Genomic DNA, 25087 nt, shown 5'->3' with positions numbered 1-25087 from the left:
CTAAAGGGACGTCCTTGTGTTCTGAGGCTGTGCCCTCTGGTCCGAGACTCCACCTTATATCTTTATGCTTGCTTTTATGTTTGTACAGTTAGTTTTATTTTCTGCTTGACAGTCTTTTTTTTAAATAGGTTCTTTTGTGTTTGTTTTGTGGCTGCCTGTAAGAAGACGAATTTCTAGGTAGTATTATGTATACTTACTTTCATAACAAATGGGCTTTGAACATCTCTTGATACATTAACTACAATAATTAAAAGTGTTACATGCCTAAAATAACAAGTCTCTTTCCACTCACTTGAGCCTGAATTCCTGCACTCCCTACCCACTCACAACAACCCAGATTCCCACACTTCACTGCCACTTACTCAGGCCTCGGATGTTACATAGTATATGATATGTGCTGGTCCGGTGCTGCAAAAGTGCGAAGTGTGTTGGATTACCAGTGTGTTGCAGGAAAGCTTACTCTGTGGCAATGAACTACACTCTGATCAACAGCCTTCAAATGGAATACCCAGAGGCTCCTGAATTCATCAATGCTGGTGACTTCAACTGGGCCAACTTGAAGCATGTGTTAGCACAACACTAGCATCACGCCGCCTGTCCCACCAGGGGCAGAAACACCCTCAACTATTGCTATACAACCATCAAACATGCACGTGGAGCTCTTAACAACAGACCACTGGGATGTGCTGCTTCTCCCTGCATGTAGACTGAAGCTGAAAGAGCACAGTCCAGTACAGAACGTCGTACAGTACTGGTCAGAGGAAACCGATGAGATTCTACGTGACTGCTTTGAGTCAGTAGTCCAGTTCGTTTTCAAAGAGCAGCCTAGATGAGTACGTCACTGTCATCACGGACTTTACCACAAGTGTGCTGTGGACTGTGCACCAACAAGGACAACCTGAATGAGAAACCATGGATGAAGCAGGAGCTACAACCCCTATTAAAGTCTAAGTCTGCAGCATTCAAATCAGGTGACCTTGAACTTTGAAATAAATCAAATAAGAACTCACATACCACACAGGTTACAAAACAAAGTCAGGCCGCATTGGCAACAATAGATGGGTGCGATTTTCAGAATGTGACTGCAATATTAAGGATGAGTTACTATAAATATGACATGAAACGACTAAAAATCTGCAAACTAGAATGAATGTAAGGGAACATTCTGTCAAAGCAGGTAATACAACAAGACCACTGCACTTACTGAAGTAAGTTCAGACGATGCAACCCAGATAACATCGACGATCAACAGAATGATTATTCCGAGGACCATCCGTCGCCTCGGGGGGAAACTGCTCTGTGAGCTCATTCGATTCATGATAAACACCCACACCATTTGTAACCTGTCAAACACAAATATCAGAGCAGTCAATGCAAATAAGCATATGAAATTATCGGCATTTTCTATCATTAATATACTAAGCTCATTCATTCGTATGCAGCCTTTGTCCATTCAGACTGTTTATCTATTATGAGAAACAATGTTTCCATCAAGTACCTGACATTGATCCCTCCAATGTTATCTTCTTCCATATCTCTCTCTCTCACACTCACTCACTCACATTTCTTTCACGTTTCCATCTTTTGGCATCCCATTCACAATTATTCTTTTTCAGGGGACCATCCTGGACCCAGCACACAAATGCAATTGTGAAGAAAGCATAGATATGTAATGGAAAGTTTATTGACTGGCTGCATCACGACCTGATATGGAAACACCAATGCTTTTGCATGGAAAACCCTAACAAAAGATAGTGGATTCGGCCAGTATATCATGGGTAAAGCCCTCCCAACCATTGAGCACATCTACATGAAACACTGTCGTAGGAAAGCAGTAAAGCAATGTTAGCATTCATTTCTAGAGGAATAGAGTATAGCAGCAGGGATGTGATGTTGAGGCTCTATAAGGGGCTGGTGAGACCTCACTTGCAGTACTGTGGGCAGTTTTGGTCTCCTTATTTAAGAAAGGATATGCTGACATTGGAGAGGGTACAGAGAAGATTCACTAGAATGATTCCGGGAATGAGAGGGTTAACATATGAGGAACGTTTGTCCGCTCTTGGACTGTATTCCTTGGAGTTTAGAAGAATGAGGGGAGACCTCATAGAAACATTTCGAATGTTGAAAGGCATGGACAGAGTGGATGTGGCAAAGTTGTTTCCCATGATGGGGGAGTCTAGTACGAGAGGGCATGACTTAAAGATTGAAGGACGCCCATTCAGAACAGAAATGCGAAGAAACTTTTTTAGCCAGAGGGTGGTGAATCCATGGAATTTGTTGCCACGGGCAGCAGTGGAGGCCAAGTCATTGGGTGTATTTAAGGCAGAGATTGATAGGTATCTGAGTAGCCAGGGCATCAAAGGTTATGGTGAGAAGGCGGGGGAGTGGGACTAAATGGGAGAATGGATCAGCTCATGATAAAATGGGGGAGCAGACTCGATGGGCCGAATGGTCGACTTCTGCTCCTTTGTCTTATGCTCTTATCCATCATCAGAGATCCCCACCACCCAGGTCATGCTCTCTTCTCTCTGCTGTCATCACAAGAGCCTCAGGACTCACACCACCAGACCAGCACATATCATATACCATATAACATCTGAGGCCTGAGTAAGTGGTAGTGAAGTGTGGGAATCTGGGTCGTTGTGGGTGGGTAGGGAGTGCAGGAATTCAGGCTCAAGTGAGTGGAAAAGGACTTTTTATTTTAGGCATGTAACACTTTTAATTATTGTACCCTTTTGAAAGGGTACCCCTCAACCAACTGGCTGTTGAATAAAAGGGGATAACTATGTTCACTTGCCCCATTATTGAGATGTTTCCCATAACCTATGATCTCCCTTTAAGGATTCTTTATCTCATTCTTGTTATTTATTGCTATTTATTTATATTTGCATTTATACATTTTGGTGTCTTCTGCACTCTGGTTGATCTTTCATTGATCCTGTTTTAGTTGTTATTCTCAAGATTTATTGAGTCTGCCTGCAGGAAAATTAATTTCAGCGTTGTATATGGTGACGTATACGTACTTTGATAACAAAATAGTCTTTGAACTTTGAATGTTTTTTCCTTCAGTCCCTTTCCTGGTGGTCTCACACTTCTCTCCTTTTACATTTGATTTCCCTCTCTCACTGTCTTTTCTCTGATTTGTCTCTATTTTTCTCTATGCCCCTTTTCATAACCTCCAACACCTCCAGGTACCTTTTTAATGACAGTTTGTTCGTTCATTGTGTCCTTTTGACATAGGTGATCATGGTCTAGAGACACATTTCCACTCTGCCACACTTGAGTTTGTAAAGAACTGTTTATTGGTACTGATAGATAGTTATTGCTCTTCACCATTATGAACTTTTACTTCATGCTACAAATACAATGCTGTTTTTGAGAGTGGGCACATGAAAGCACAGCCAATACACTATGGAACAGCATTCAAGATAACCTAGTTCATTACAGAAGATCCGATAAGCTGGCTATTTTATTACAGTGGCTCCCCAGGTCAAAGGTAACCCGACTAATGCAGACCCAACTTTATGGAAATTCTCACATACATTTTTAAAGCAGTTTCAATGTAGCTACAATATTAGTAATAAAAAACGTTTCATGGTATTCGTTAAAAACTGAAAACAGTACAGTTCCATTAATTCAATGTATAATACATTTAATATAATTATAAGACCGTAAGACATAGGAGCAGAATTAGGCCATCTGGCCCATCAAGTCTGCTCCACCATTCAATCATGGCTGATCCTTTTTTTTTTCTCTCTTCCTCAACCCCAGTTCCTGGCCTACTCCCCATAACCTTGGATGTCATGTCCAATCAAGAACTGATCAATTTCTCCCTTAAATACACCCAACGACCTGGCTTCCACAGCTGTATGTGGCAACAACTTCAACACCCTTTGGCTGAAGAAATTTCTCTGCATCTCTGCTTTGAAAGAGTGCCCTTCTATCCTGAGGCTGTGACCTCCTGTCCTGGACACTCCCACCATGGGAAACATCCTTTAAACATCTACTCTTTTTTGGCCTTACAACATTCGAAAGCTTTCAATGAGATCCCCCCTCATCCTTCTGAATTCCAGTGAGTACCGACCCAGAGCCATCAAAAGTTCCTCATATATAGCCCCTTCATTCTTGGAATCATCCTTGTGAACCTCCTCGGACCCTCTGCAATGCCAGCACATATTTTCTAAAATGAGGGTCCCAAAACTATTCACAATATTCAAGGTGAGACTTCACCAGTGCGCTATAAAGCTTCAGCATCACATCCTTGTTCTTGTATTCTAGACCTCTTGAAATGAATGCTAACATGGCATTTGCCTTCCTCACCACCCAATCTAACTGCAAGTTAACCTTCAGGGTATTCTTCCCAAGGACTCCCAAGTCCTTCTGCCTCTCAGAATTTTGGATTTTCCTTCCTGTTTAGAAAATTGTCCACACATTTATTTCTATTACATAAGTGCATGAACATGCATTTTCCAACATTGTATTTCATTTGCCACTTTCTTCTCATTCTCTTAATCTGTCCAAGTCCTTCTGATTCCTACCTGTTTCCTCAACACTACCTGCCCCTCCACCAATCTTCATATCATCTGCAAACTTGACAACAAAGCCATCTATTCCATCATCTAAATCATTTATATACAGTATAAAAAGAAGTGGTCCCAACACCAACCCCTGTGGAACACCACCAGTCACTGGCAGCCAACCGGAAAAGGATCCTATTATTCCCACTCACTGCCTCCTCCCAATCAGCCAATGCTCTAACCATGTTAGTAACTTTCCTGTTACTCTTAACTTGGGCTCTTAACTTGGTAAGCAGTCTCTTGTGTGGCAGTCTGAAAGTCCAAATATCCAACATCCACTGGATCCCCTTTATCTATCTTACTTGTAATCTCCTCAAAGAATTCCAACAGGTTCGTCAGGCAGGATTTTCCCTGAAGGAAACCATGCTGACTTTGTACTATCTTGTCCTGTGTCACCAAGTACTCCATCACCTCATCCTTAACAATTAACTCCAACATCTTCCCAACCACTGAGGTCAGACTAACTGGTCTATAATTTCCTTTCTGCTGCCTTCCTCCTTTCCTAAAGAGTGAAGTGACATTTGCAATTTTCCAGTCCTCTGGCACCATGCCAGAGTCCAATAATTTCTGAAAAATTATTTCTAATGCCACTACAATCTCTAATGCTACCTCTTTCAGAACCCTAGGATGCAGTTCCTCTAGTCCGGGTGACTTGTGTATCTTTAGGTCTTTCCCAGTCCTCTATCTTCCCAGTAATTTTTGCTTCATTTTATGCCCTTTCTTTTGCTCTTACAATGGCTTTGACTTCCCTTGTCAGCCACGGTTGTACTATTTTACCATTTGAGTATTTCTTCATTTTTGGAATAAATGTGTACTGCTCCTTTCTCATTTTTGCCAGAAACACACACCATTGTTGTTCTGCTGACATCCCTGCCAGCAGCTCCTTCCAATTTACTTTGGCCAACTCTTCTCTCATACCACCTTTACCTTAAGCTCCCTAATTGCCTCTGGTTCATTACATAACACCCAACCCACTATAGCTGATCCCCGAGTAGGCTCAATGACAAGCTGCTCTAAAAAGCTATCTCTTAGGCATTCAACAACGTCTTTTCTATTTCCTGTTGTAACCTGTGGTCCACCTCCCAGCCACTGTTGGGAGGCCTGTATATAACTGCCATCAACAAACATTACATGTATTTTATTCTTTTATATTATATATAACAAAACTACAACTTTTTATCTGTGGTACATATAATTTTCAAAGGACAAATATATATATGTATAACATTCACAAAGACAACTAATCTTATGCCAATAGAAAATTACTAACCTTTTTTGTTTCCTGTGTTAAAACCCAGCTATAATTATTCAATATGCATGTCTTTGAACAATCCCTGAAAAATAATGCATCAGCACCACCAATCTACATTCATGTTCATTAATCAGTTTCTGATCCAACAAAAATTTTGAAAGGAGTGTGTACTTCAGATGGAATAAACTGAAGGGAAATAATTTGCAGATCTCTGGGGCAGAACTGCAATGTGTAACTAATTATTAGAATTTCAAACTTCCAGCTTTCAAAATCTTTCAGCATACAGTATTAGGTTTCTTGAATTGCAGTTGAGATATTACGTTCTACAATCTTATAATTACTGATAGGGAGTTACGTGAATATAGTAGATATTAATTCAAACAAGAACCAGTCTTCATAAAAAACAGAAACATCATGGGCTTAACTGTAAAGAAGGGAAAACTCACAGAACATATCCTCCATAAACTTGAGGAGGTTAACAGAGAATGAACAAAGTCGGGTGGGTTAAGATCTGGAGCCCAGAGAAACATTGGCAGTGGTGGAAAAGCCATTCAGAGGAATGGTGATAACACAGTAGTCATTTTATGTCATGTGCACAGGTGAGGGGAAACGAAGTGTCTGGACTCACATGACGTACAAATAGTAGTGCTACAGAGGAAAGGGATGAATGCAGAGAGCAGCGAGACAGTGTACAAGTAGAGCTGGACAGATGGAAAGAACAGTTGCAGCACTTACAAGGAGAGAGAGACATGGGTGAAGAACAGGCTGAACAACTGGAAAAGTATTAGAATGAATTAGTCAGGTATCTGGGGAGACTGTGAGGTAAATGGCATAATGCCCAGCAGGTGGGTTTTTGCTGGGCTGCAGCCATGGGAATAAGCCCTGAGGAAGGTGATGAGGCAACTTGGGAAGTGCTGGGCCAGGGAGATGACAAGTGGGAAAATACCCACAAATAGGAGACGTTGGAGCCAATACTGCCTGTTGGAACGGCACCTATAGAAACCAGGTAACCAGAGGCTCAAAATCCTGATGATTCCAGCCAGTCACTCAGTCTCATCACCACCATCTCATAGGTCCTCCAACCCAGGTAAACAGCAATGCATTCTATCTGAATTACCCTCACTTAGCGTTGTGTGTGGTAATGCAGAAATTTGGTGCGAGTTAGAAGAAATGATCGAAGTCCCCCAGATGCACCCCAAAGACATACACATATATGTTAAAGATGCTGATATCTCTGAAGATCTACCTGGATCCAACATATGGCTAGCATGACAGGGCACAGTTTTAAGGTGCTTGGAAGTAGGTACAGAGGAGAGACATTGGGGTAAGTTTTTTTTACACAGAGGGTGGTGAGTGCGTGGAATGGGCTGCCAGCGACGGTGTTGGAGGAGGATACGATAGGGTCCTTTAAGAGATTCCTGGACAGGTATATGGAGCTCAGAAAAATAAGAGGGCTATGGGTAACCCTAGGTAACTTATAAAGTAAGTACATGTTCGACACAGTATTGTGGGCCAAAGGCCCTGTTCTATGTTCTATATTGATACAATTACAAAGAAGGCACAACAACGGCTATATTTCATTAGGAGTCTGAGGAGACTTGGTATGTCACCAAAGACTCATGCAAGTTTCCACAGATGTCCTGTGAAGAGCAGTCTAACTGGTTGCAACACCATCTAATATGGGGGGAGGGGGCACTGCCTAGGATCAGAAAAAGCTGCAGAAAGTTGAGAACTCAGCCGGCTCCATTATGGGCACTAGTCTTCCCAGCACCAAGGACACCTTCAAAAGGCAATGCCTCAAAAAGGTGACAATTGTCATTAAGGATATCCATCACCCAGGACATGCCCCCTCCTTATTGCTATCATCGAGGAAGAGGGACAGGTGCCTGAAGACACACACTCAGAGTTTCAGGTGCAACCCTCTCCATTTGGCAAAGATAGGTATATGATTAAAGTGCAGTGGGCCAGCAGAGAAGGAGGCAACAAGCACATGAATGACAAAGACTGATTGAAATCATGAAGACAAATGTGTCCAAGAACAGGACTGTGATCAAACCTTTGGATCTTTTATTGCCATTTCTGCTCAGTCTTGTAGATAGCCAATTAAGCAGGATAGGTAGTGTATATGTAGGTACACATAGGGGCAGTTATTGGCGAAGGGATCTGAAGTGAAGGGCATTTTTAATGCCCGACTTAATTAGATCCTTCTTAAAGTTTGGCCTTCCTGGGACAGATCTTTGTTCAGAGGCGTATGTTCCAGAGCATTCTGGAGTTATGTGAATATAGCATTTGGTAATTCAAAGAAGAACCAGTCGTCTTGATTGTAAACTGCAAGCAGTAAATAGAAGTTAAAGCATACTTTGAACTGTTTGTAGAGGACAAACTGGCTCACAGGCCAAGAGCTATGGTTTGTAAAATGGTGACCATGAGATGTTTGCATATGCAAAAGCCAAACAATTGGGTTGTGGTAATTGGCCTGCACCAAACTAGACAACATGGGCTAAGTTATTTGCATTATTGTAAATTGAGTTCAATCTGGCAGACCAGACAGATAAGGTCACTTAGCATATCAAAATGTGGTCTCATGTCTAGACAATCAATAGTGTTTGTATATTTATGATATTTGTGTACTCAGAGACAGCCCCGACAACATTAATTTTGGCTAGTTGGGATTTCTGTCCCCAGAAGCTTGCAGACTATTTGTGTGAGTTACTTTGTGACAAAGGTATTTGAACACTCAGATGCATCACTGTAGATATGTAATTCAAAGAAACTATCGGTTAACCCAAAATATTGAAGTAAACTATGTCACTGTAACTATTGAGTTGTATTGAATCACCGGCTGTTATCTTTAATCTTGAGGATATAAGAATGTGGTGTACCTTTGGGCTTGTGAAACTCTTTCAAGAGGGTTCAAAAAGAATGTTTGTCACCTTGAATAAAAACTTTCATATCCACAACTTCTCCAATTTCTCCAGTGACCTAGTCACAGTCACAAAAATGGCTAGCTTAAAATCATACAATACAAGCATAGGGGTACAGTATATGGTACTAAACGTGTTACAAAACAGGTACATGGAATTTAAAGCTCTTTATAACTGCTCTCTGATTACCATAATCATAAAGATGTTAAATGCGGCAGCCTAATGAAAGGACAAAGCAGATTCGACAAAACCAGGATCAATACTGAACTATTGCTTAATTTCTATTACTTTATTAATAAGCTGCAAGAACTCACAAACAAAATTAGTAAATATACAGTAGTTTCCTATTATAGTGAGCAATCAAAAAAATTAAAGAATTAAGCAAGTGTACATAGAGTGATACAAAATGAAAATGGATGTTTCTGACTTTTGGAGATATGAGTTTTCACAGTTCTCAGGAATGAAACACTTTCTTAAACAGAGAACTGCCGATACTGGCCAAAAGTAACTGATTAGATGAATAAAAACAAAGCAATTTCATTCATGAGTTCAGTAAAAGGCATGGAACTGAGGGTTCAGGAAATGAAAGATAGCATACTTCTGGAAGTGCAGCAGACTTACATAAGAAAGCTGAAGAAACTAGTCCCTAGCATATGTTGACACACTACCTGGATCCCACAATTTCTCTCATCACCTTCCATTAGATGTGAAGGAAGCTTATTTTTGTTTTGTTGTGTGGATCTCCCCAGCTCTCTCTGTGGTATCATGCTCAGAGATCAACATCTCTCCAATTTTCTCTGTGGTATTATGCCAATATGCAGTTCCTCATACAGTGCCTCTGTTGTTCCCTATACACAAAGTCATGCAGAAATGAGATCACCATGGTACTGTAGCAAAAGTGTCATAAGAGAGCAAAGATTAGTTCCTAGTTCTCACATTGCTGTGCAGTCCAAAGCAAACCCTTTCTCACAGGAGGCTTCATTCTTAGCAGTGCTTGGACACCAGTTCAAGAGTATGACAATGAAAGGGGACACGAAGAAGAGTCTCACTGTAACATTTGAATCATGGATTGCCAGGAAGCATGTCACTCTTAGATTGGTGCTGAATTGAAATGACAGTACATTGCAACAACAGCTATACAACAATAGCTGCATATGTTGCTCGTGAACTTCTTCCCTTTTGGGCTTTCAGGAAGAACACTCAATTTCTCTGACAACTCATAATGTTGGTTTTGTAGCATACTCAACTAAACTGGACATCCTGCTTCATATTCACTCACCCTGCCTTCTCTCATGTTGAATATAACCCTTTTCAAACCAAATACCAATTAATTACAAAAAAGTTGATGAGTTTTCCAGGTCTCTAACAATAAAGAATTTTCATTTCTTAAAAAGTACTGTACAAAATCTTAGGCAGGGGGTGTCCATAATTAAGGACCTCCGGCACCCAGGGCACGTCCTTTTCTCACTGTTACCATCAGGCAGGCGGTACAGAAGCTTGAAGGCACACACTCAGCGATTCAGGAACAGCTTCTTCCCCTCTGCCCTTCGATTCCTAAGTGGACATTGAACCCTTGGACACTACCCCATTTTTTAAAAAATATATAGCATTTTTGTTTTTTGCATGATTTTAATCTATTCAATATATGTATACTGTAATTGATTTATTATTATTTTATTTTGTTTTCTTCCTTCCGTATTATGTATTGCATAGAACTGCTGCTGCTAAGTTAACAAATTTCACATCACATGCTGGTGATAATAAACCTGATTCTGATTCTGTACATCATGTACTAATAGAATTTAAATTCAGTATCTGTGAAAAAGTTCAATCAAGTTTCTTTTAAAAAAACTGCATTAAGACTGTAAAACATAGGAGCAGAATTAGGCAATTTGCCCCATCATGGGTCTCAACCACATTCCCCTGCTTTCACTGCCTAACCTTTGATACCCTAATCCAGAAACTATCGACGTCCAATGCCTTGAACTCCATAGCCATTTGTGACATCAAATTCTACAGATTCACCACTCTCTGACTAAAGAAATTCCTCCTCATCTTTGTTCTAAAGGGACATCTGTTCTGAGGCTGTGCCCTCTGGTCCTAGACATCCGAGAACATAGAACATAAAAAACCTACAGCACAATACAGGCCCTTCCGCCCACAAAGCTTTGTCGAACATGTCATTAACTTAGAAATTACCTAGAGTTATCCATAGCCCTCTTATTTTTCTGAGCTCCATGTACCTTTCCAGGAATCTCTTAAAAAAAACCCTATCGTATCCGCCTCCACCACCATCACTAGCAGCCCATTCCATGTACTCGCCACTCTCGGCGTAAAAAACTTACCCTGACATCTTCACTGCACCTACGTCCAAGCACCTTAAAACAGTGTCCTCTCTTGCTAGCTATTTCAGACCTGGGTAAAAGCCTCTGACTATCCACACGATCAATGCCTCTCATCATCTTGTACACCTCTATCTGGTCACCTCTCATCCTGTCGCTCCAAGGAAAAAAGGCTGAGTTCACTCAACCTATTCTCATAAGGCATGCTCTCAAATCCAGACAACATCCTTGTAAATCTCCTCTGCACTCTTTCTATGGTTTCCACATCCTTCCTGTAGTGAGGTGACCAGAACTGAGCACAATACTCCAAGTGGGGTCTGACCAGGGTCCTATATAGCTGCAACATTACCTCTCGGCTCCTAAATTCAATCCCATGATTGATGAAGGCCAATGCACCGTATGCTTTCTTAACCACAGAGTCAACCTGCACAGCAGCTTTGAGTGTCCTATGGCCTCAGACCCCAAGATCCCTCTGATCCTCCATACTGCCAAGAGTCTTACCATTAATACTATATTCTCCCATCATACTTGAGCTACCAAAATGAACCAACTCACACTTATCTGGGTTGAACTCCATCTGCCACTTCTCAGCCCAGTTTTGTATGCTATCAATGTCCCGCTGTAACCTTTGACAACCCTCCAAACTATCCACAATTCCTCCAACCTTTATGTCATCAGCAAATTTACTAACCCATCCCTTCACTTCTTCATCCAGATCATTTATAAAAATCATGCAGAGTAGGGGTTCCAGAACAGATCCATGAGGCACACCACTGGTGACCGACCTCCATGCAGAATATGACCCATCTATAACCGCTCTTTGCCTTCTGTGGGCAAGCCAGTTCTGGATCCACAAAGCTATGTCCCCTTGGATCCCATTCCTCCTTACTTTCTCAATAAGCCATGCATGGGGTACCTTGTCAAATGCCTTGCTGAAATCCATATGCACTACATCTACTACTCTACCTTCATCAATGTGTTTAGTTACATCCTCAAAAAATTTAATCAGGCTCATAACGCACGCCCTGCCTTTCACAAAGCCATGCTGACTATTCCTAATCATATTAAGCCTCTCCAAATGTTTATAAATCCTACCTCTCAGGATCTTCTCCACCAACTTACCAACCACTGAAGTAAGACTCACTGGTCTATAATTTCCTGGGCTATCTGTACTCCATTTCTTGAATAATGGAACAACATCCGCAACCCTCCAATCCTCTGGAACCTCTCCCGTCCCTATTGATGATGCAAAGATTATCGCCACAGGCTCAGCAATCTCCTCCCTCGCCTCCCACAGTAGCTTGGGTTACATCTCGTCTGGTCCGGGTGACTTATCCAACTTGATGCTTTCTAAAAGCTCCAGCTCATCCTCTTTCTTAATATCTACATGCTCAAGCTTTTCAGTCTGCTGTAAGTCACCCCTACAATCGCTAAGATCCTTTTCTGTAGTGAATACTGAAGCAAAGTACTTATTAAGTACCTCTGCTATCTCCTCTGGTTCCATACACACTTTTCCTCTGTCACACTTGATTGGTCCTATTCTCTCATGTTTTATCCTCTTGCTCTTCACATACTTGGAGAATGCCTTGGGGTTTTCCTTAATCCTGTCTGCGAAGGCCTTCTCATAGCCCCTTCTGGCTCTCCTAATTTCTTTCTTAAACTCTTTCCTTCTAGCCTTATAATCTTCTAGATCTCTATCATTACCTAGTTTTTAGAACCTTTCGTAAGCTCTTCTTTTCTTCTTGACTAGACTTTCAACAGCCTTTGTAACCTTCCATCCGTTCCCTGTCTCATTGTAACATACCTATGCAAAACTCCACGCAAACAGGTATCCATTAGTCTCGTGAGACCATAGATTTGCACCTTGGAAGGTTTCCAAGCGCAGGCCTGGGCAAGGTTGTATGGAAGATCAACAGTTGCCCATGCTGCAAGTCTCCCCTCTCCATGCCACCGATGTTGTCCAAGGGAAGGGCACTAGGGCCGATACAGCTTGGCACCGGTGTCATCGCAGAGCAATGTGTGGTTAAGTGTCTTGCTCAAGGACACAACACGCTGCCTCAGCTGAGGCTCGAACCAGCGACCTTCAGACCACTATACCGACGCCTTAACCACTTGGCCACGCGCCAACACTCCATGCAAATATCCCCTGAACATTTGCCACATTTCTTCTGTACATTTCCCTGAGTACAGCTGTTCCCTATTTATGCTTCCTAGCTCCTGCCTGATAGCCTCATAATTCCCCTTAATCCAATTAAACACTTTCCTAACTTGTTTGTTCCTATCCCTCTCCAATGCTATGGGGAAAGAGATAGAATTGTGATCACTATCTCCAAAATGCTCCTCCACTGAGAGATCTGACACCTGACCAGGTTCATTTCCTAATACCAGATCAAGTACAGCTTCTCTTCTTGTAGGCTTATCTACACATTGTGTAAAGAAACCTTCCTGAACACATCTAATAAACTCCACCCCATCTAAACCCCTCGCTCTAGGGACATGCCAATCGATATTTGGGAAATTAAAATCTCCCACCATGACAACCCTATTATTATTATTACACCTTTCCAGAACTTGTCTCCCTTTCTGCTGCTCGATGTCACTGTTACTATTGGGTGGTCTATAAAAAGCACCCAGTAGAGTTATTGACCCCTTCCTGTTCCTAACTTCCACCCACAGAGACTCCGTAAACAATCCCTCCATGTCTTGCATCTGAGTTGCGCTTTTGTACTGCTGGACATTGCCTGTACTGCCTGGTTACTTGATTTTATTTATCGTTTATTTGTTTTATTTGTTGTTTTATAGCACTGAGTATGAGAGTTGCAAACTCATTTTTGCTGTATTCATGCATGACAAATTGTACTATGCATTGACAATAAAGATATTTCATTTCACTTCCTCCTTTTCTGGAGCCGTGACACTATCTCTGATTAGCAGTGCCACACCCACACCTCTTCTGCCTCCCTTCCTGTCCTTTCTGGAACATCTAAAACCCGGCACTCGAAGTAACCATTCCTGCCCCTGAGCCATCCAAGCCTCACCACATCCATTCTGTCTAGGCCTTTCAATATTCAATAAGTTTGAATGAGAATTCCCCTCCCCCCCACAAACATTCTTCTAAAATCCAGCGAGTACACTATAGGTCTAGAGCCATCAAACGCTCCTCATACATTAACCGTTTCATTCCCATAATTATTCTTGTGAACTTCCTCTGGACCTTCTCCAAAGCCAGCACTTCTTTTCTTATGCAAGGGGCCCAAAACCACTCTCAATACTCCAGGTGCAATCTGGCCAATGCCTTATGAAGCTTCAGCATTACAACCATGCTCTTATGCTCCAGTCATTTTGAAATGAATTACAACATTGCACTTGCCATCCTCACCAGCCTGCAGGTTAACCTTCAAGGAATCCTGCACAAGGGCTCGCAAGTCCCTTTGCATTTCTGATTTCTCAATTTTCTCCCAGTTAGAAAATAGTCCATGCCTTGATTCTTTCTACCAAAGTCCATGACCACTAGTTCCCTACACTATGACTTTTTACCCATTCTCATAATTTCCTAAATCCTTCTGCAAACTCCCTCATTTTTCAACACTACCTGCTCCTCCATCCATCTGCAAATTTGACCACAAAGTCATCAATTACATCATCAAATTTATTTGTGTATTATATGAAAAGAAGTGGTCGTACTACCGGCCCCTGCAGAACACAGCTAGTCACCAGCAGAGCGGCCAACCAGAATAGGCCGTCATATTCCATTTCTTTGCCTCCTGCCAGTCAGCCAATCCTCTATCCATGCTAGTATCTTCCCTGTAGTACCATGGATTCTTATCTTGTTAAGCAACCTCATGAGTGGCACCTTATTGGATTCTGAATATCCAATAAACAGTATCCACTGACTCATCTTTGTCTATTCAGTCTGCTATTTCCTCAAAGAATTCCAGCAGATTTGTCAGGCAAGATTTCCCCTTCGAGGAAATCATGCTGATTTCGGCATATTGTATCAAGTGCCTCAGAGTTTCCCAAAACCTTATCCTTAATAATTGACTCCAACATCTACCCAACCACTGATGTCAGACTAACTGGCTGATAATTTATTTTCTTTTGTCTCCATCCTTTCTTAAAAGGCCAGATGAAAATTGGAAGAAAATTCATTGTAATTTGTTGCCACCAGTCTTTGCTTCAACTTAAATTCTAGACTTATCCAAGAAGACTAAATATGGAACCAGAAGGAGTAACCAATCTAACTGGCAAGTAAGTCATCTTGTAAGTTTTGTACCATCACACAACAGAACTGCTTAGCAAATGGAGAAATGCATTTTCATCGTTGGCAAGAAGGACATGCGGAGTATAGTGAAGCTGTGACACAAAGTTCCAGGCTGGATAATGTAGTTACAGAAGAAAAAAAATCCCATAGGCAGAATTGTGCATAAACATAATGATTTTGAAATTGACAGTTAATGCAAGAAACAAGCAAGACTGTTGGGTAAGATTTTCCATAGGATAAAAGAGGGCAGAAGGTTTCTGGATTTGTTGGTATTTACGGGAAAAAAAAGGGAAACAAGCACATCATTGACAAAGCTGAGGTGGAGTATTCACCATTCTTACAGTTTTGGAGATAACACAGGGACAAAGAATGGCAAGTTATGGGATATGAAAATAAAACAATATCTAGAAAAGCACTATCAGGGACCACAGAATAACTTCTGGTAGAAAATGAATACCCTGACTCACTGATATTGAAGTTTAAAAAGTCTCAAAATTAAAGTTATTGGCAGAGGATAAATCTAATTATTGTAACATACAAATGAAAATAAGGCTTATGTTTAAATTCTAAATCTATGAGAAGTAGGATATTTAAATAGGAAATCGGGGAGAGCCAAGATGAATTCTAGAGATACAACTGAGGCCATTGTGTAACTATGGCAGGATAAGTGATTACCAGAGGCATGGTGAGTGAAGGGAACTAGGAAGAAAAATATTGCACTAGGCTAGAGAGATAATGAGTCTATCCACACCAATAACATTCAGAGAAATCAAGAAAAAGCGAAGAATAGCAAGCAGAAATAGTGAACTGTAGTCACAGTAATTCGATTTTTAATGTTAATGCTTGGTCGGCAAGCTAAAAGCCAGATTCAGTAGATTGTCAGTGTTGGATGACTATATCGTATTCCGAATTTTTAACAGAAAACAATAGGATGGACATGACTGATTAGGATAGGGATGAGGATATAGCTAGCTTTAAAGTGATTACAGGATAATTACAGAAGCTCAGATAAAGAAAACAGGGACTGAGGAAAAGCATCAGTTAACATTGGGCTGAGGGAGATGAGCCTGCAATAGTTTATCACTGTTTATAGAATCTCACAATGGGCATTTACTGGCTTTCAAACATCACTAATTCTGCTTTAATGTTTCAGGATCTGCCATGTGCTAGTCAGAGTAGAAATAGGAGGATATTTCAGATGAATACGTGGCTTGAAAAATGGTGCAAGAGGGAGGGATTCAAATTTCTGGGGCATTGGAACCAGTTTTGGAGGAGGTGGGACCGGTACAAACAGGACGGTCTACACCTAGGCTGGACTGGAACCAACGTCCTATAGGGGAAGCGTTTGCTACTGTTGTTCAGGAGGATTTAAACTAATGTGGCAGGGGGAATGGGAACAAGTGCAGAGAGATAGAGGGGTGTAAAATGAGGGTAGAAGCAAAAAGTAGTAAGGTGAAAAGTAAAAGTGGCAGGCAGGCAAATCCAGGGCAAAAATCAAAAAGGGCCACTTTTCAACATAATTGTATAAGGGCTAAGAGTGTTGTAAAAACAAGCCTGAAGGCTTTGTGTGTCAATGCAAGGAACATTCATAACAAGGTGGATGAATTGAATGTGCAAATAGTTATTAATGAATATGATATAGTTGGTATCACAGAGACATGGCTCCAGGGTGACCAAGGATGGGAGCTCAACATTCAGGGATATTCAATATTCAGGAGGGATAGACAGGAAAGAAAAGGAGGTGGGGTAGCGTTGCTGGTTAGAGAGGAAATTAAAGCAATAGAAAGGAAGGACATTAGCCTGGAGGATGTGGAATCGATATGGGTAGAGCTGCATAACACTAAGGGGCAGAAAACGTGGGCATGCAGGTACAGCAGGGGGTGAAAAAGGCAAATGGTATGTTGGCATACATAGCAAGAGGATTTGAGTACAGGAGCAGGGAGGTACTACTACAGTTGTACAAGGCCTTGGTGAGACCACACCTGGAGTATTGTGTGCAGTTTTGGTCCCCTAATCTGAGGAAAGACATTCTTGTCATAGAGGGAGTACAAAGAGGGTTCACCAGATTGATTCCTGGGATGGCAGGACTTTCATATGAAGAAAGACTGGATTGACTAGGCTTATACTCGCTGGAATTTAGAAACACTGAGGGGGGATCTTATTGAAACGTATAAAATTCTAAAGGGATTGGACAGGCTAGATGCAGGAAGTTTGTTCCCCATGTTGGGGAAGTCCAGAACGAGGGGTCACAGTTTGAGGATAAAGGGGAAGCCTTTCAGGACCAAGATGAGGAAAAACTTCTTCACACAGCGAGTGGTGAATCTGTGGAATTCTCTGCCACAGGAAACAGTTGAGGCCAGTTCGTTGGCTATATTTAAGAGGGAGTTAGATATGGCCCTTGTGACTAAAGGGATCAGGGGGTATGGAGAGAAAGCTGGTACAGGGTTCTGAGTTGGACGATCAGCCATGATCATACTGAATGGTGGTGCAGGCTCGAAGGGCTGAATGGCCTACTCCTGCACCTATTTTTTATGTTTCTATGATCTATAAAACATATTAAATTAATTTTGTTTTATAAACCATATCCAGATGTACAATATAAATAGTGCCTGGTACAATCACATGTCAATGAGTCAACAGGAGGAAGGAGATGGGACAAATGATTATTACAACTTTAAAACAAGTGACATGAGTTACTAAATGAAGTTCAATACTATTTCACCACCAGACAGAATAGTCGAAAACGCTTGCCACTCAAATCTTTTGACATCTGTCAAGTGAAGAAGCATTTTTCGCAATTTTATTTTGTTTTACCTCAGTATGAACTGATTAAGTGCAAATAATTTTCACAGATTTAAAATGTACAGCTCTTTCATCAAACCTACAAAATAGTTTCTTCAATTTACCAAATGACAGAACTATGACATATAATGTTTTTGCACACCTTATATCTGTGGTGCATTTCATTTTCAAACTGGTCAAAATATATTCATAACAGTCATAGTCACAAATAAGCATATTCCAAGAGCAAAATATGGATCTTTTCCTGTGTAAACACCGAGATACAATTATTCTATTTCCATGCCCTTCAACAATGACTGAAAGATAATGCAACAGCACCACCAACCTTAGCTCACGTTCACTGATCAGTTTCTGTTCGAAATTCTGAAAGGAATACATATTTCAGTTTGAATAAACCGACTGGACAAATGGTTACACCATTTCTGAAGGGAAATGATTTATAGGGCTGTGGCGAAGGACTGCAGTGTGAGACTAATTATTAGAATTTCAAAATTCCAACTTTGAAAAGGATCTAGCATACAGAATTAGGCACCTTGAACTGAAGTTGAGATATGCTCCATGATCCTATGATGGCATGCTTAAAATTTGGCAATAAAATCATATTACTAAGCAAGTATATGGAATTCATATACACATCTATAGAAGTTTGTCAAAGTTTTAGATGTCATGTGAAATCTTCAAACTCTTAAGGAAGTAGAGGTGTTGCCGTGCTTTCTTTGTAATTACCCTTACATACTGGGCCCAGGACAGACCCTCTGAATTGGTAACACCATGGAATTTAAAAGTGAAGAATTATATGCAGAATGAAAAGGGCTAAAACCTAACTAACTTATTTGCAACTTGGCTAATAACGTTGCAAAGATAACTGATGAACAAAGGAGTGCTTGTTGCATGGGAAGGCTGCTTTGTGTAACGAAAGGATGCCTAGCAACAATCAGAATACATATGTGATAACGAATATTTAAGAAGCAGCCTCAGACAGTACTCCGGGCTTACTTGATTGCAGATTTTCCCAGGCTCTGTAGTTCAGCTGAGGGGATGCAAGTTTGCTAATAAACAGTATGTAATTTTAAGTAAACTGTATTTGACAATTACTCTCTGGGTCTGAACCTAAAGTCCTCTGGTAGAGAGGCAGACCAACAGAAGTTGCTGAAACTCTCCACCTCCAGTCCCCCGATGAGACTGGCTCGTGGGCATCCAGTTTCCTCCTTCTGAAGTCAATAATCAGCTAGCTCCTTGGTCTTTCTGCCATTACCAGGTTGTTACAGCTCCATTGAGCCATATTTTCAATTGCCCGCCTATATGCTGATTTGTCATCATGTTTGATTCGGCCTATGAGAGTGATGTCATCAGCAAACCTGAATATGGCATTGGAGTTGTGCTTAACCATACAATTGAAAGTGTAAGGTGAGTAGAGCAGAGGGCTAAGCACATAGCCTTGTGGTGTACCATTGTTGATGGAGATTGTGGAGGAGATGTTGCCAATCAAAACTGGAGTCTGCAAGTGAGGAAATCAAAGATCCAAATGCACAAAGATGCATTGAGGCCAAAGATTTGAAGCTTGTAGATTAGTTTTGAGGGGATGATCGTATTGAATGCAGAGCTGTAGTCAATAAAGAACATCCTAATGCAGGCATCTTTGCTGTCCAGATGTTTGCGGGGTGACTGAAGAGCTAATGAGATGGCATTTGCTGTGGACCTGTTGCTCCACTATGCAAATTGGAGCAGATCCAAGCCACTTCTTAGGCAGGAGTTGATGTGTTTCATCATCAACCTCTCAAAACACTTCATCACTATGGATGATAGTCATTGAGGCAAGTTGCCAAGTTGTTCTTAGGCACGGGTACAATTGAAACCTGTTTGAAGCAGATGGGTACCTCAGACTGCAGAAGCAAGAGGTTAAAGGTCTCAGTAAACATTCCAGATCAGCACAGGTCCCCAGTACTTGGCTTGGTATCCCATCTGGCTGGATGTTTATCGTGGGTTCACCCTCCTGAAGTCTGCCCCCCACGTCAGCCTTAGAGACTGAAATCACAGGATCACTGGGGCTATAAGAGTTTGTGATAGTTCCTCCAAAGCCTTGTTGTCACCTATGTTGCTTGATTTAACTTTATAAGAGGTGATAATATTCAAGCCCTGCCACAGCTGTCAAGCATCCTTCATTGATTCAAGTTGCAAAGAATTTGAGTTAAGAACTATCTTTGTTAAAATAGCAAAAATAAAATCCACATAACAGGAAAAATATCAATTGAAGTTGCAGGCCATTTGGCTCCACATTTCCTATGTATTTACTCGTACTTACAGCGTTCCTAATACAACCCTGGAACATCCAGACAGCAAAGATGCATACATCAGGATGCCCTTTATCAATTACAGCTCAGCATTTAATACCATCACTCCCTTGAAATTGATCAGTAAATTCTAAGGCCTGAGCCTCAACATCCCCTTGTGCAATTGGATACTGGTTTTCCTCACTTGGAGACCCTAGTCAGTTCAGATTAGCAAAAACATCTCTTCCACAATCTCCAGCAGCACGGGTGCACAACAGGGATGTGTGCTTAGCCCCCTGTTCTACTCGCTTTACACTTATGACTGTGTGGCTACATACAGCTCCAACACCACATACAAGTTACTGATGACACCACTGTTGTGGGCCATATCAAAGGTGGTGATCGATCAGCATACAGGAGGGAGATGGAAAATTTGGCTGGGTGGTCTCACAACAACAATCTCTCACTCAGTGTCAGCAAGACCAAGGAACTTATTGTAGACTTCTGGAGAGCGAAACAAGACGTCCATGAGCTAGTCCTTATTGGAGGATCAGAAGTGGAGGAAGTCATTAACTTCAAATTCCTGAATGTCACTATTTCTGATGACCTGTCCTGGACCCATCATATAAATGTAATTGCAAAGTAAGCACGACAGCACCTCTACTTCCTTAGAGGGCTGTACAGATTCAGCATGACATCAAAAACCTTGATAAACTTCTATTGCTGTGTAGTGGAAAGTGTATTGACTAACTGCATTACAGCCTGGTATGGGAACACCAATGCCTTTGAATGGAAAATCCTACAAAAGTTAGTGGATTTGGCCCAGTATATAATGGTTAAAGCTCTCCCAACCATTGAGCACATCTACATGAAATATTATCATAGCAAAGCAGCATCCCTCATCAAAATCAAATCAAGTTTAATGATCATTCAAGCTATACATTGATACTGCTGAATGAGACAGCATCCCTCTGGGGCCAAGGTGCAAAACATTCAAAAATAGCAAGCAAACATTCAAAACGGTAACAATTTCAAAAAAGCATAGTCACTTGAGGAAAAACATATATAGTCCAAGACCCTGGGCAACAATGTCCAGCAATCGATGGTACGGTCTCTCAACAGTGTACAGATGCCACGATCTAGACTGTCATTGCACCGCTCAAACATGGGAGGACAGCACCGACGAACAACACCACGTCCCAGCTAAGCTCAACCACACTGCAGCACTTCAGCATTGATCACCTGGTCTGCAGCAGCAGGCAAGCCTGAGGTTTGTGGCCTAGTTCTCATTACAACCAAAGCTACACAGCTCCCATTTCGACTGTCCCTCCACCAGACAAGGGTAACAGGTCTGTGGCAACCTACATTATCATTGCCCAACAGATTGCAAGTGAATGTCCGAGACAACCTCCAATGGTTATACTGCACCAATTTCGATGCTTCCGAGTAGAAGGCAGCAACAAGTTCTGCAGGCCCCTCCGTCCCCAAACCAGCTCCTCCGGTATCCTGATCAGTGCCTTCTCCACCACTCTGGCCCCTTCGATACCTTGGCCAGCTCTGCCGCGGACACCAGTCCGGGTACTCTCATCAACCAGCAGTTCACTGATGGAGTGACCCTACTGTACCCGATATTCTTAGAGTAAAATTGTCTTTGGATCATAAAAAACATATTCTATGAATAAAGCACTTTTGGTTGGCCCTGAGAGGCATTCGCGCATGCCATCATCTTTCCAGAAGTCAAAGATCCTCAGCATCCAGGCCATGCTCTTTTCTTGCTGCTGCATCAGGCAGAAGGTACAAGTGCCCCAGGTTCAACAACAGTTACTCCCCCTCAACCTTCAGGCTTTTGACCATAGGAGGAAAACTACACTCATCTATTGAGTTGTTTCCACAATTAATAATCTCATTCCACCGAGATGCAACACAGAGCGTCATAGGAAGTCATTCCTGCTTGTGGCCATCAAACTTTACAACTCCTCCCTTGGTGGGTATAACTTACATATTATTATTTAATTATTTATGGTTTTCTATTGCTGTCTTTATACTCTATTCTTGGTTGGTGCAATTGTAACGAAACCCAATTTCCCTCGGGATCAATAAAGTATGTCTATCTATCCATCTATTTTTAAGGACTCTTTAACTTGTTATTTCATTCTCTCGTTACTCATTACTATTTATTTAGAGTTACATTTCAACAGTTTGTTGTCTTCTATGCTCTTGCTCTTTCATTAATCCTGTTGGACAGGGCCAACGAACTTGTTCTTTAACAGATTTGACATTGTGACCCCTGCCCATCCCCCACGTGAGCCATCTGTTGTCGGCCCCCAACCAACACATATTCCACTCTCCCCTCCTACCCCTCCTCACAGTCCCCCACTCTGCTCTCATGACTATACACCTCCCCCACATGAAACCACCACAGTGGGCTTCACGGCTGAACAGGTGAGAAGACAGCTGAAACATCACAACCCAAGCAAGGCTGCAGGACCGGATGGTGTCAGTACCAGGGTGCTCAAAGTCTGTGCCCCTCAGCTATGTGGAGTACTTCGCCATGTCTTCAACCTGAGCCTGAGGCTCCGGAGGGTTCCTGTGCTGTGGAAGACATCCTGCCTCATCCCTGTGCCGAAGACGCCGCGCCCCAGCGGCCTCAATGACTACAGACCAGTGGCATTGACCTCCCACATCATGAAGACCCTGGAGAGACTTGTTCTGGAGCTGCTCCGGCCTATGGTCAGGCCACACTTAGATCCCCTCCAGTTCGCCTACCAGCCCCAACTAGGAATTGAGGATGCCATCGTCTACCTGCTGAACCGTGTCTACGCCCACCTGGACAAGCCAGCGAGCACTGTGAGGGTCATGTTTTTTGACTTCTCCAGTGTGTTCAACACCATCCGCCCTGCTCTGCTGGGGGAGAAGCTGACAGCGATGCAGGTGGATGCTTCCCTGGTATCATGAATTCTTGATTACCTGACTGGCAGACCACAGTACGTGTGCTTGCAACACTGTGTGTCCGACAGAGTGATCAGCAGCACTGCGGCTCCACAGGGGACTGTCTTGTCTCCTTTTCTCTTCACCATTTACATCTCGAACTTCAACTACTGCACAGAGTCTTGTCATCTTCAGAAGTTGACTCTGCCATAGTTGGATGCATCAGCAAGGGAGATGAGGTTGAGTACAGGGCTACGGTAGGAAACTTTGTCACATGGTGTGAGCAGAATTATCTGCAGCTTAATGTGAAAAAGACTAAGGAGCTGGTGGTAGACCTGAGGAGAGCTAAGGTACCGGTGACCCCTGTTTCCATCCAGTGGCCAGTGCCATCATGTTTGCTGTTGTGTGCTGGGGCAGCAGGCTGAGGGTAGCAGACACCAACAGAATCAACAAACTCATTCACAAGGCCAGTGATGTTGTGGGGATGGAACTGGACTCTCTCACGGCAGTGTCTGAAAAAAGGATGCTAAGTTGCAAGCCATCTTGGACAATGTCTCCCATCCACTACAAAATGTACTGGGTGGGCACAGAAGTACATTCAGCCAGAGACTCATTCCACCGAGATGCAACACAGAGCGTCATAGGAAGTCATTCCTGCCTGTGGCCATCAAACTTCACAACTCCTCCCTTGGAGGGTCAGACACCCTGAGCCGATAGGCTGGTCCTGGACTTATTTCATAATTTACAGGCATAATTTACATATTACTATTTAACTATTTATTACTATTTTCTATTACTATTCTATTACTAGTTATTATTTCTATGACTATTACTATTTACTAATAGTAATATTACTATTACTATTTCTACTACTATTTATTATTTATGGTGCAACTGTAACGAAAAGCAATTTCCCCCGGGATCAATAAAGCATGACTATGACTACAACTTTACAGTTAGAGTTCTATAGATTTATTGAGTATGCCCACAGGAAAAGGAATCTCGGGGTTGTGTGTGGTGGCGTGTCTATACTCTGATATTACATTTTACTTTGAACTTTGAAATTTGATTTCTGGAAAGTCAGAGGTGACCCAAGGGCATGAGTACATTGTTCTTCAACAATTTATTGCAATTGTGGGCTTTATAACAAAACAGGACATAGAAGGAACTTGCCATGAAGAATTTTTGCACAGGAATTGCCTCACCTCTTTATGGGGTGGCCACAGACCTACCCACAGGTACATCCTGCTTCAAGCTCAGTTCACTAACATTTAGAATGTAACACCCTGGTTATGATTTTACCGCTGGGTATTTCATTTAATGGTTTTCTGTAGAAGCAGTGTGTTCTCCTGGTAGTGTTTGGACTACCGATAAAGATAAGGGGTTGTGACGTTCGTGGTTAGGAATGTCGTGTCATCTAATCAGGATGGTGGAATTGGAAGAAGGTTCTAGAGAATGCTGGGCAGAGAGGTTTTGATCCAACCTCTGATGTGAGGTGGATTGAGGACCTTTTTTTTTGGCTCAGAAGAACCAGCCGTAGGATTTCATCCCATGGGAATGCATGATCGGATGGAGTTCAAGAGGGGTAATCCTACCAGTGATCGGTGAATAGGAATTGATGCCATGAGTACATAGGACATATCTGCTTTTGGAAGATTTGAGCTCCACCTTGCACACGTTTGACTGTTTTAAGTATGTGTTGCCTTATGTTTTTTTCTTCTTTAATAATGG

At 42.0% G+C, this 25087-nt stretch overlaps 1 protein-coding gene across 1 annotated transcript in view; it reads right to left on the bottom strand.

Annotated features, from left to right (window-relative positions):
• LOC134348693 (solute carrier family 35 member F5-like) overlaps nucleotides 1-25087 on the bottom strand; it is a 149398-nt gene that overhangs the window by 105747 nt on the left and 18564 nt on the right. Inside the window, exon 2 of the mRNA XM_063052479.1 lies at nucleotides 1205-1343. Coding sequence (XP_062908549.1) covers nucleotides 1205-1336 — 132 coding nt within the window. The 5' untranslated portion in view covers nucleotides 1337-1343. The remainder of the gene's footprint in view (nucleotides 1-1204; nucleotides 1344-25087) is intronic.

The sequence above is a fragment of the Mobula hypostoma genome, chromosome 6, assembly GCF_963921235.1.
Source record: "Mobula hypostoma chromosome 6, sMobHyp1.1, whole genome shotgun sequence".
Lineage (NCBI taxonomy): Eukaryota > Metazoa > Chordata > Chondrichthyes > Myliobatiformes > Myliobatidae > Mobula > Mobula hypostoma.
This window is presented reverse-complemented; position numbering and strand designations above follow the sequence as displayed.